Source organism: Dipodomys ordii, unplaced genomic scaffold, assembly GCF_000151885.1.
Source record: "Dipodomys ordii isolate 6190 unplaced genomic scaffold, Dord_2.0 Scaffold123, whole genome shotgun sequence".
Taxonomy (NCBI): Eukaryota; Metazoa; Chordata; class Mammalia; order Rodentia; family Heteromyidae; genus Dipodomys; species Dipodomys ordii.
The window spans coordinates 418,936-431,590 of NW_012267339.1; the positions used below are offsets into that span (position 1 = coordinate 418,936).

The 12,655-nt window shown below is 42.1% G+C and overlaps 1 protein-coding gene across 1 annotated transcript in view; it reads left to right on the forward strand.

Moving 5' to 3' along the window:
• The window catches only part of LOC105995899, a 75,307-nt gene that overhangs the window by 24,956 nt on the left and 37,696 nt on the right, over positions 1 to 12,655 (forward strand). The window contains exon 4 of the mRNA XM_013029813.1: positions 6,751 to 6,910. Within this exon, the coding sequence (XP_012885267.1) occupies positions 6,751 to 6,910 (160 nt within the window). The remainder of the gene's footprint in view (positions 1 to 6,750; positions 6,911 to 12,655) is intronic.

A 12,655-nucleotide genomic window follows, 5' to 3' on the forward strand; every position in this document is an offset into this window, starting at 1 on the left:
ATGCAAGGCAAGCGCTCTACCACTGAGCCAACTTCCCAGCCCTCTTTACCTCACTTATATAACTGCAACCTCTCAGTACATCACCTTCTTAACCACAAAAAAATTTTTTTTTAAAAAGATTGGTCTGGAGATGTGGCTCATGTGGTAGAGGGCCAGCCCAGCAAGCAAGCCAGCCAGCCAAACAAGTGACAAGATCCTGAGTTCAAACTCAAGTATGGGCAAAAACAACCCAAACAAAAACCCTAAACAAAGAAAGAAAAACTTCACAACAAGTGATATCCTTCTTTCCTTCCTTCCTTCCTTCCTTCCTTCCTTCCTTCCTTCCTTCCTTCCTTCCTTCCTTTCTGTCTTTCTTTCGGTTGGTTGTGGGGTTTGAACTCTGGGCCTGGATGCTGTCCCTGAGCTCTTCAGCTCAAGGCGAGCACTCTACCACTTGAGTCACAGCACCACCTCTGGCTTTTTCTGCTTATGTGGTACTAAGGAATTGAACCTAGGACCTCATGCATGCAAGGCAAGCACTCTACCACTGAGCCATCTTCCCAGCCCACAAGTGATATTCTTTACGTTATTCAGAAAGCAAATTAGGATCTCAGGGTTTCATTTCTGTGAAGTAAGTCAACCACTTGGAAAAAAAAAGTTTGTATTCATAAGGGCAGATAAACTCTTGGGTCACGGGGCTGGGAAGGTGGCTCTGTGGTAGAGTGCTTGCCTTTCATGCATGAAGCCCTGGGTTCAATTCTTCAGTACAACATAAGCAGAAAAGGCCAAAGTGGCGCTGTGGCTCAAGTGGTAGAGAGCTAGCCTTGAGCTGAAGAGCTGAGGGACAGTGCCCAGGCCCTAGAGGTTGGGCCTCATGACCAACCAAAAAAAAAAAGAAGAAGAAAGAAAACTCTGGGGTTACATTTATGCCACATTTAAAATTGCTTCATATTTTTGTTTGTTTGTTTTCCCTGGAGTTACTACCTATTTTTCTTTCTCCTTACTGAAAGAGAATGTACCTTTTGCATTTTATTAACATGTTCAACTTCTTACCCTTCTGTATGAATTGGTGAAAAATCTTTCCTCTTGGAATTAGAAAACTTAAGTTAATTCTTTCATTTATTTATTTATTTGTCGGTCATGGGGCTTGAACTCTGGGCCTGGTGCTGTCCCTCAGCTCTTCAGCTCAAGGCGAGCGCTCTACCACTTGAGCTACAGCGCCACTTCCGGTTTTCTGGTGGTTTATTGGAGATAGGAGTCTCACGGTCTCTCCTGCCCGGGCTGGCTTTGAACTGATCCTCAGATCTCAGCCTCCTGAGTAGCTAGGATTACAGGCGTGAGCCACCAGCGTCCGGCTCAAGGCTAGTTCTCTACCTCTTGAGACACAGCACCACTTCTGGTTTTCTGAGTGGTTTATTGGAGATAAGAGTCTCACGGACTTTCCTGCCAGGCTGGTGTTGAACCATGATCCTCAGATCTCAGCCTCCTGAGTAGCTAGGATTACAGGCGTGAGCCACCAGCGTCCGGCTCAAGGCTAGTTCTCTACCTCTTGAGACACAGCACCACTTCTGGTTTTCTGAGTGGTTTATTGGAGATAAGAGTCTCACGGACTTTCCTGCCCAGGCTGGTGTTGAACCATGATCCTCAGATCTCATCTTTCTGAGTAGCTAAGTTTACAAGTGGGAGCCACTGGTGACTGCAAGTTAATTCTTTCATAATATGTACCAAACTTATTCCTCCTAATTGCCTCAGGTAGGTAATTAAACCCAGAGTAAAAAAGCTGCAGTAATTTGTGGGGAATGTTCCTTTGGTGGCTGGACAAAAACATGTTAGAATAAAACAAAAGCATGACAGCAGTTTTACTGGAATTTCAGATGGATGACATGATTTAAATTTTGTCTTCTGCTACTATTAGGACAGGCACCTCTTACAGATGTTTTAGGATTGCTGCTGATAAACTTGTAGTCCTTGGGAAGACTGAAGGGATTGCATTCTTTCAGCCCTGAATCACTGCAAGTGAGCTGGAAAGCTCTTTTCTGCTGCAGTCTGAAGAGATGTTTAAAGCTCCTAATTGAGAAGAGTATTCAATTAGTGAGGAAGCTACAAGGTGTTGAGCAGATTAACACCTATTATATGGACAGATTTTCTTTGTGTGAGTAAATCAAGGGACTGTATTTCCAGATGCTTACTGCAGAGATTAGTGCTCTAGCTCACACTTACGTGAAATAGTGGTTGGCTAGGGCCTTGTAAATAATCCACGCCTGGAATTGTGAGAATTGTGAAACGGCGGTGCTTTCCTGTATTTTCAAAGTGGAGTAGTTTCAGGCCTGGTTTTCAAGCTTATAGGGAACACCATGTTTTCCTGTATTTTAGAAAATGGTTGCTCAGTGGCAAGTATGTGTCATTGTCATACGAATCTTCAATGACTCATGCAAGTCTCCTGGGTTTAGAATGGTTTAATTTGGGGCTTGTTCCTGACCTTAGGGAAAATTTTTTTTTGGAATTAGCTGTTTTCCAAAGGGCCAATTAAACTTATTGGAGGCAGGGGAGGGGGAGGGAGGGAGAGAGAGATTAACCTACAGAAATAGTAATTTCCCACTAAAATCCATGTGGCCTGGAATCTTGGGCACAGTTGAGTTGGGCAGTCTGAATCTTGATCATGCAGAGACCTCTTTTCTGACAGGTTATATAGGCAAACTAATTAACTTTTAAAGCCTTGTTAAAATAGAAATAAGAAGAAGAATGCACATAAAGTGCTTATCACAGTGCCGGGAACATCATAAACTTTGAGTAAATTATTAATTTCCAGCTCAGGTGATGAGGGTAGAATGGTTGGTTTTAGCTGCCTTAATTTTCCTCCCTGGGAAAATGCTTTGTTTTGAGATGAGGCTTTGAATTGAAGGGATAAATTTCTTTGTGAGCTGCTCCAGGAATAGCATCTATAGAGAAACAGTGCACTTACTAACCTGACATATGGACACACTTAAAAGCTTTTCTTGTAGACCACTTTACATTTAATATTGTCTGTGGAACTGTCCTAGATTGCACAAAAAGAACTATAAGAAAATTTGGCAATCCAGGTGCTGGTGGCTCACATCTGTAATTCTAGCGAATCAGGAGACTGAGATCTGAGGACCACAGTTTGAAGCCAGGAGAGCCTGAGACTCTTATTTCTAATTAGCCACCAGAAAATCGAAAGTGGCATTGTGCCTCAAAGTGGTAGAGTGCTAGCCTTGAGCAAAAAAGTTCAAGAAATGCCCAGGGCCTGCATTTAAGCCCCAAGTCTGACCAAAAAAAAAAAAAGAGAAGAAAGAAAGATTTGCAAAATACTATATATTCATTTGCAAATGGTATAATCATCTTTAAAAACAATGGAAATTTAAATTGAGGAATTGAGATATAATTTAAATGGTGACTTAGGTATATACTACAATAATTGTAAATTTACTGTGAAATGATCACAATAGTTATATTTTATTTTTTATTTTTATTTTTGGTCAGTCGTAGGGCTTGAACTCTGGGCCTGGACGCTGTCCCTCAGCTTTTCAGGACAAGGCTAGCGCTCTACCACTTGAGCCACAGCGCCCACTTCCTGCTTTTTCTGCTTATGTGGTGCTGAGAAATTGGACCCAGGGCCTCATGCATGCAAGGCAAGCACTCTACCATTGAGGCACCTTCCCAGCCCAACAGTTAGATTTTAGAGCATTCCCATTGCTCACTTCAGTGGAACTACTTGTTTACAGCTTAATCCCATTTCTACCCCTAATCTAACCAATTATTTGTATTAGTCACTAATTGACTTAATATTTTACCTCTTCTGGACATTTCATTTAAGTGAACTCAGTTTATGGAGATTGTGAGTGGACTCTTTCACATAGCATAAGATTATCCAAGACCATCATGTTGTAGTATATCTCAGTATTTCATTCCTTTAAAAAAAATTAAGGGGTTGGGAAGGTGGTTCAGTGGTAGAGTGCTTGTCTCATATGCATGAGGCCCTGGGTTTAATTCCTCAGCACCACATAAACAGAAAAAATGGGAAGTGGTGCTGTGGCTCAAGTGGTAGAGCACTAGCCTTGAGCTGAAGAACTGAGGGACAGCATCCAGGCCCAGAGTTCAAGCCCCATGACTGACCCACCCCCCAAAAAAAGATTTTTTCTTTTTATTAAATTTTTAATTAATTAACTAAATAAATTTTGCCAGTCTTGGGGCTTGAACTCAGGGCCTGGGTGCTGTCCCTGAGCTTCTTTTGCTCAAGGTTAACACTCTACCACTTGAGCCACACCACCACTTTTGGTTTTTTTCTGTTTATGAGGTACTAAGGCATCAAACCCATGGCTTCATGCATGCTAGCAAGAACTGTACCACTAAGCCACATTCCCAGCCATTATTTATTTGTTTATTGTTAATGTGGTACCAGTAATTGAACCCAGGGCTTCATGCCTGCTAGGCAAGCACTCTACTACTAAGTCTAGGACTATTTAATTCCTTTTTTATTGCCAGAAAATGTCACTGTATGGATATATCTTTTTTTTCTTCTTCTTCTTCTGTTACTGGGCCTTGAACTCTGGACCAGGGCACTGTCCCTGGGTTCCTTTTGCTCAAGGCTAAAATTCTACCTCTTAAGCCACAGCACCACTTCTGGGCTTTTCTGTGATTAATTGGCCATAAGAATCTCACAGACTTTCCTGCCTGGGCTGGCTTTGAACTGCAAACCTCAGATCTTATCCTCCTGAGAAGCTAGGATTATAGGTGTGAGCCACCACACCCGACATATCATCTTTTATTTTCATAAGTTGGTAGACATTTATGGTTCATCTGCTTTGTTCTGTTGTGAATAAGTTGTTTGTGTATCAGGGAGAGTAGATGTTAGAAGAATTGCTTATTTGTTAAAGTAGGTTACAATCATCTTTAGATCATTTTAGGCTCTCAAGTGGCCATGGTACAGTTTCATAATGGTTTACATGTGGCATGTTCTCTGCCTTTAGTCCTGTAGTATATTAATATTAATAATCAAAGGATTGGGAATTAGTATCTATATTAATTTTTAATATAATGAATACTGTCTAGGTAGCTGTTGTGTAATGAAACGTGTTGTGTAGTGATATTTTACTCCAGATGATATGTAAGATAAATATGGAGTTGAACTGTTTTCAGATTCTATCATCTTGGTAGGGTAATGATCTGACTTTACTTCAATATCTGAATTCTGATGACTTTCTGGGTAGCCTGAAATACAGAGTGTTACCATATATGTTGACTTTTAAATGATTTTAAGATGTTGAGGGCTGGTTCAAATGGTAGAGTACATGCCTACCAACTACAAAACCGAGTTCAAAATTTAGTACCCTAAAACAAAACAGTGGCTCACACCTGTAATCCTAGGTCCTCAGGAGGCTGAGGTCTGAGGACTCCAGTTCACAGCCATCCTGAGCAGGAAAGAATGTCTGTGAGATTTTCATCTCCAATTAGCCACCAGAGCCGAGGAGAAGGGAGAGAGGGAGTATAAAATAGAGCTGTGGCTCAAATGGTAGAGCACTAGTCATAAGCAAAAAGCAATAGCTCTTGGGCTCTGAGCTCTATCCCCAGTTATCAGCACACAAAACAATGAAACAAAAACCAGCCAGGTGCTGGTGGCTCAGGCCTGTAATCCTAGCCACTAAGGAGGCTGAGATCTGAGGATCACAGTTCAAAGCCAGCCGAGGCAGAATGTCCCTGAGATTCTTATCTCCAATAAACCACCAGAAAACTAGAAGTGGCGCTGTGGCTCAAGTGGTAGAGCACTGGCCTTAAGCTGAAGAGCTGAGGAACAGCACCCAGGCCCAGAGTTGAAGCCCCATGACTGACAAAAACAAAAACAAACAAAAAAAACCTCTATCCTTTTTCTATTTTTTTTTCTTCTCTTGCAAATCCCAGACATCTGTTCTTTCTCCTCCTGCATACTTTATGTTCATCTCTTTTAAAATGTGGTTATTTCCTATGAAACCATACGCCATCATCACACCTAATAAAATTAACTTATTTATTTATTTGGTGGGGCTTGAACTCTGGGCCTGGACCCTGTCCCTGAGCTCTTCAGCTTAAGGCTAATGCTCTACCATTTGAGCCACAACACCACTTCTGGTTTTCTGGTATTTAATTGGAAATAAGTCTCACGAACTTTCCTGCCCAGACTAGCTTTGAACCACAATCCTCAGATCTCAGCCTCCTGAGTAGCTAGGATTACAGGTGTGAGTCACCGGCGCCCGGCAGATTTATCTTATAGCTAGTTCAGATTCATACTTTTCAGGTGAGTTTTAAATATCTTTAAAATTTTGTTTTTGTCAGTCATGGGGCTTGAACTCAGGGCCTGGGCATGATCCCTGAGTTCTTTTCCTCATGGTTAACTAGAGCTCTACCACTTTGAGCCACAGCTCCACTTCCAGTTTTCTGGTGGTTAATTGGAGATGAGTCTCATAGACTTTCTTTCCCTGGCTAGCTTTGAACCACAACCCTCAGATCTCAGCTTTCTGAGTAGCTATTCTTACAGGCATGAGCCACCTGTACCTGGCTTAAATGTCTTTTAAAATGATCTCTATCTTGCATCTAGGGAACCAAAGTTTACATGTGGCATTGTTTTATCTCTAGGGTTTTAACCCGATCCATTACCTTATTGGTTTTCTCAGGTGGGGGCTGTGGGTTGGTTGGGGATGTACTGTTGAAGGGATGTCCCACGCTGAGGATTTGTGTGTTTGCATCCTGTTAGTGTATTGACTAATTTCTGTGTCACAGGGGTTCTCAGCTGCTCATGGCTGGGGACAGCCCTCCACCCCTCACCACCATTATTTGGCCATGTCTGGACGAATATTTGGTTACCATAGTCCAGAGGGGAAAACCAGGGATGTTACCTATTAAGCATCTTCAAAAATACCACCTGTCCCCAACCACAGAGGTTTGTCTGTCTGCCTTTAAATGTCAATAGTGTTGAGGTTGGGAAATCCTATGGTTCTATAGCCTTGCATTTCTTGAAAAATGGAAGTTAACTCTGTGGTTAGAGTCAAGATGAGTGTTTTTGCTTGACATAGTTTGGTAATCTAGGAATGCCTATGTCTTTCCCTCTCTGCACTACATGGGATTGAACCGAGGATCTCCTGCATGCCAAACCCAGCCTTTTACTTCTGAATTCTGCACCCTAGTCACATGAACTTAAAAAGAAAATTTAATTTAAAATATTTACTTAAAAGAAATAAACCCTTCACACTGGGCACTATCCTGTTTTTTCCACAACCGCGTCATACTTTTTAGATACCTAAAGAACTCTACATTCTCTTTCCTTGTTAAACTTACTTAACACTTCTTCATGCTTGAGGCATGAAGATGGGGGGAAGTGGGTGCTTTTTGACCCTCTGGTTGGAACGGTTGAGCCTCTGTCCTGACCAAGTGAAGGTGCTGGTACACTCTTTGCTTTGGAGAAAATTGCATAGTTGGCTCAAGAGAGCAACATTTAACCTATAACTGTTAAGGCAGCTTGGGCTTTCTATGAAAGTGCAAAGGAGAGAAAGTCATTCCAGATGGGATGGCTTAAACAAGAGGTTGCTTTTCTTATGTGATGGGATTGGGGAAAAAGTCATTCTTGGCAAAAGAACCAAGTGAAGGTAGGGAATGCATTAGGGGTGTTCTGGGAACTTTTTTTTTTTTTAAGAAATGTCTTAAAGGCAGCTTTCTCCCCAGTCTCCGATAAATAACTGGAAGGAAAGGCAATGAATTTTTTTTTTCTGACAGTTGGTTCTTACAGGGGGCCAGGGATTCGTTTGCAAATGAAAGGCCTGCTGTTGGAATAGTTGAAATCACAATGGGCCCTGACTCTTTTCACATCAAAGTGTAAAAGAATCTCCAGGGGTGATAAATGGGAGCTGCTGGACTCATTACTTGTAAACAAAGCTGAGAGATGACCTCTAAATTTTTTTTAATTAAAAGAAAACAGGGTTTCCTAGTGGTGAGTGTGGGGTTGCTCGTCGGTTGAATTTTGACTCCTTACCCTAGGTTAGATCTTTGTTAAAGTTACCCGTGGGCCAGCCCAGATTCTTAAAAACTGGGGGAAACACTCCCTGTCCAGGATTGAGAATGAATGAGAGTGTGGAGTTTTGAGTTCACAGTAACAAACAGCAGGGTAGGCTTTCTGAGTTCAGCTATACTGGGAGCTTAGACCCCCCCTCCTCTACTTCCTTTTTTTTTCTAACATCAAGGGGGAAAACTTGTTATTTTTTGCAAGGTAGAGAAAGTTGAGGTGGTTGATTTTTAAAAATTAACCTTTTATTCTTATTTTTGGCTCATACTGGGGCTTGAACTCAGGGCAGAGGCATTGTCCTTGAGCTTTTTTTTTTGCTGGTCGTGGGGTCTGAACTCTGGGCCTGGGCGCTGTCCCTCAGCTCTTCAGCTCAAGGCAAGCACTCTACCACTTGAGCCACAGCGCCACTTCTGGCTTTTTTTCTTTTTTGCTTATGTGGTGCTGAGGAATTGAACCCAGGGCCTCATGCATGCAAGGCAAGCACTCTACCACTGAGCCACCTTCCCAGCCCTGTCCTTGAGCTTTTGAGTGCTTGAGCCACAGCTCTATTTCTGGCCTTTTGTGGTTAATTGGAGATAAGAGTCTTTCCTGACCTGGCTGGCTTTGAACCTTGATCCTCAGACCTCAGTCTCCAGACTGGCTAGGATTATGGATGTGAGCCACCAGCCTATTTTTGGGGGTGGGGGTGGGGTGGCGTGGGGTGTTGGTACTGGTACATAAACTCAGGGCCTTGCACTCTTGCTTGGCTTTTTCACATAAGCCTAGTGGCCTACCACTTGAATCACAGCTCTACTTCCAGCGTTGTGGTGGTTAATTGGAGATTAAAAAAAGTTTTGTGGACTTTACTGACTGGTTGCCTTTGAACTGCAATCCTCAGATCTGAGCCTCCTGAGTAGCTAAGATTATAGGCCTAAGCCACCAGTGCCCAGCTAGGATGTGATTTTAAGAAAAGTCTTTCCATTTTATAAAAGAAGTCCAATGACACTTGACCTTACAATTAAGTTTTCACTTAAAGTTTGAAGCAGAATTCTTTTTATTTCTGTAGTTTACAGGTCTTTTGCATACGATCAAAATCTTTATCCAAACTATAGTATTTGAACTATAGTTCAATAGTATAGTATTGAGAGCAGCTCTATTAAAATAGAATTAAGACTTGGGAACTGCTGTTCAGATTCAACTCTGATGATTCACCTTCTAGTACTTATATGCTTTTGTCCAAGTTTTAAATTCCTCATCCAGTTTGTCTCGCACTATTATTTCCCCGGTGGGCTCTGTTGTTGTCAGGATCTCTGTTTTGGTCAGATTTTAAACAACATCAGGTCAAAGCCTCCCCTCTTCAGAGCTCCATGTGGAACTAGTAAGGCTCTGCTTGCTTGCCCAAGAATTCTAACCTGTTTACTGCCACCACCACCTGTTCACTGATCACTATCCCAATGTTTGGTGATCATTTCTGAGTGTGACTTGAGAAAGGAGCAAGGTTCACAGCTAGAGGAGCAGGAAATCATTGTGTGTGTGTGTGTGTGCGTGTGTGTGTGTGCGTGTGTGTGTGTGTGTGTGTGTGTGTTGGAGGGCCTCCATCTGCTGTGGGCTCCTCTATAGGTGAGGGAGCTTTCCAGGCCTTCCAGCCCCGTTGATATTAGAATGAGGGGATGTGGGAGATCTCATACTGCTTAACCATGCTTTCCAGTACAACACTTCCACTACAGATGCCAGAATAGAGCTCCATTCCCTTTCTGCCATCCTCCTCTTTCTGTTCTTCCACTCTCCCTCTCTCCTGATCACCTTTCTCTCTCTATACCTCCCTCTCTTCTTCTTTCTCTCCCTCCCTTTCTCCAGTGCTGGGGATCAAATTTAGGACCTGGTTCCTTCCAGTGTGCAGGTAAATAAATATTCTACCACTATGCTACAGCCCCGAGCCTTAGAGCAGCTAGTATTTAATGGGCAGGGTAAGACTCAGCTAAGCTTTGATCAGTGGAAGATCCATCAAAAGCTAGCTGCTTTCTGTCTCAGCTTTCCAAGTCCTCAACCCCTGTATCACATTGTCTGGTAGAAGTTGGTGGCAGGGGAGTCCTTTCAGGTCTGATTTGACATTCTGAGCCTTGGGCCAGATTCTCTGGAGCTGACTCCAGGAGTTTCTTCCCTGATGCTTTAAGTGGGCATCAGTTAAAAGTAGAGAGCTTCCCTCAGCATGGCCACTGTAGAGAAATGTGCATGTTCTCCAGTGAAAGAACAACGCCCAGGAGATGAGGATGGGAGGTGCTGGAGGTGACTAATGAGCCATATGGCAGGAAACAGATTAAAAGATTAGTTAAATAAGAAAATAGTAAGGGATAGAGACAGTGCCCATCCTCGGTGAGAATCTGCCCAAGGCACGTCTGTGAGAGCTGTTTTCCAGCCCTGTGTGAGATGATTTGTGCTGTTTTGAGAGCACATTGTGGTCTGTGCAGCCTCTCACAGATGTCAGGTGGTGGCCCCTGTTGATAAATCAGCCTCTCAGAACCGTTAGCAGTTGTTGCAGTTCTCGTTTTAGATTATCTTTCAACATCCTGCTGATACACTTTCCTCCAGTGAGCACTTGATGGTGAGATAGGCAACCACGCTGAATTTAAGAATGGAAGAATGTCCAAAAAGGACAGTGCGTTTCTCAGTAGTCTATAAAGGACGACACCGGAGAGTTAAGACAAAGAGAATGGGGAGGCTATTTGGAATAGTTCTGGACATGACTGTGATTTTTCCCTTCTCATGTCCTTGACCTACAGTAGTGCCAATGGGACAATGTTACTTGTTCCCTGGAGCCTATCCCTTACTTTCCACCTGGAAAAGCAGTCTGACTAATTTCTTTGGGTGTATGTGTTTGCGGGAGTTGCTTCAAAACCAGTTAGACCTTGGTTTGAATTCTAGCCCCACTAGACCTGAAATGCTAGGGCTTACTCTCTTCAAACTCTTAATATGTTTGTGCAAGAATAATAATGAAGATTAAATATGTGTGAATGTGTGTATATATATATATACACACTTATATGTATATGCACACATGCACGTGTGCACGCGCACACACACACACACACAAACACACACACACACTCTCTCCAAATGGTGGGGCTAGTGTTTAATAAATATTACTTCCCTTTCCTGTTGGCCCACTTAAATTTTTTTTTATTTTATTTTATTTTTTTTAATTTTATTTTATTTTATTTGTGAACATACTGTACAGAGGGGTTACAATTGCATGGGCAGGATAATGCGTACATTTCTTACCAAGCATTGCAGCCTCCTCCTTTGTTTACCCTTCCCATCCCTTCCCAGCCTCCCCCCCCACCCCCATCCCAATCCTTCTCCTTCCCCCCTCCCCCCCACCCCCTTCCCCCCCACTTAAAATTTTTAAAAAAAATTATCTGTAAGTAGTTGTACAAAGAAGTTCCCATTCTACAAAACAGTATGTAAATACCAGGTGTCTGCTTAATAAATATTTCTTCCCCTTCCTGTTGGCCCACTTTTAATAATTTGTAATTTTAGAGCCTGGGGAATTTGAATTTTATGATATTCCTAAAATGACTGACTGAGGGTTTAAAAAGTTTGGGCTTAATGTAGAGGGTGGAAGCAGCTCTTAATGACAAGCTCCAATCAACTGATTATGAGTCAAATTTTCACTTGTTGTTATAGAACTTATAGGAAAAGTTGGGGTGATTTATTTATCTTATTACTTTTGGTGCTAGAGATTGAACTTAGAGTCATGAACATACCAGGCAAGCATTGCAACATTGAGCTGTAACTGGCCCTGAGTTTGGATGATTTAAAATGGGAGGTAGCTCAATGAATTAATTTTGCAGTGAAAATTTTATTTCACGTTTCCTGTTAAAAAGTTATTTTAAGATTTTTGACCTGGTTCTGAGGCTTGAACTCAGGGCCTGAGCGCTGACTCTGACTGAGTTCCCAAACTTTCATGCTGTGACTTGGAATCACAATTCTCAGATCTCAGCCTCCTGAATAGCTAGGGCCTGGCTAGAATGATATATTAAGATGTGGATAACAGAAAATTAGCATTTACATAATAACACTCCTCTCTCTTTGTGTGCCAGTACAAATATGGTTTGAACTCAGGGCCTGGGTGCTTTCTCTTAGCTTTTTCTTTTGCTAAAAAAAATCTTTAAGTAGTTGTATGAAGGGGTTACTATTTTCCTTAGCATTTTCTTTCCAGGCTGTTATGTGAATCACAGCTCTACTTCTGGCTTTAAAAAAAAAAAAGGTTGTTCAACCACTTTGGAAAGCAGTATGGAGGTTCCTCAAAAGACTTCACATAGAACTCCCTTATGACCCAGCAATCCTACTTTTGGGCATTTACCCAAATGTTTACAAACAAGACCACACTAAAGCTACCAGCACAACAATGTTTATTGCAGCATTATTTACCATAGCTAAGATATGGAACCAATCCAGACGCCCCTCAGTAGATGAATGGATCAAGAAAATGTGGTATATATACACAATGGAATTCTATGCCACCATCAGAAAGAATGACATTGCCCCATTTGTCAGGAAATGGAAAAACTTGGAAAAAATTATATTAAGTGAAGTAAGCCAGGCCCAAAGAAACATAGGTCCCATGGTTTCCCTTATTTGCAATATCTA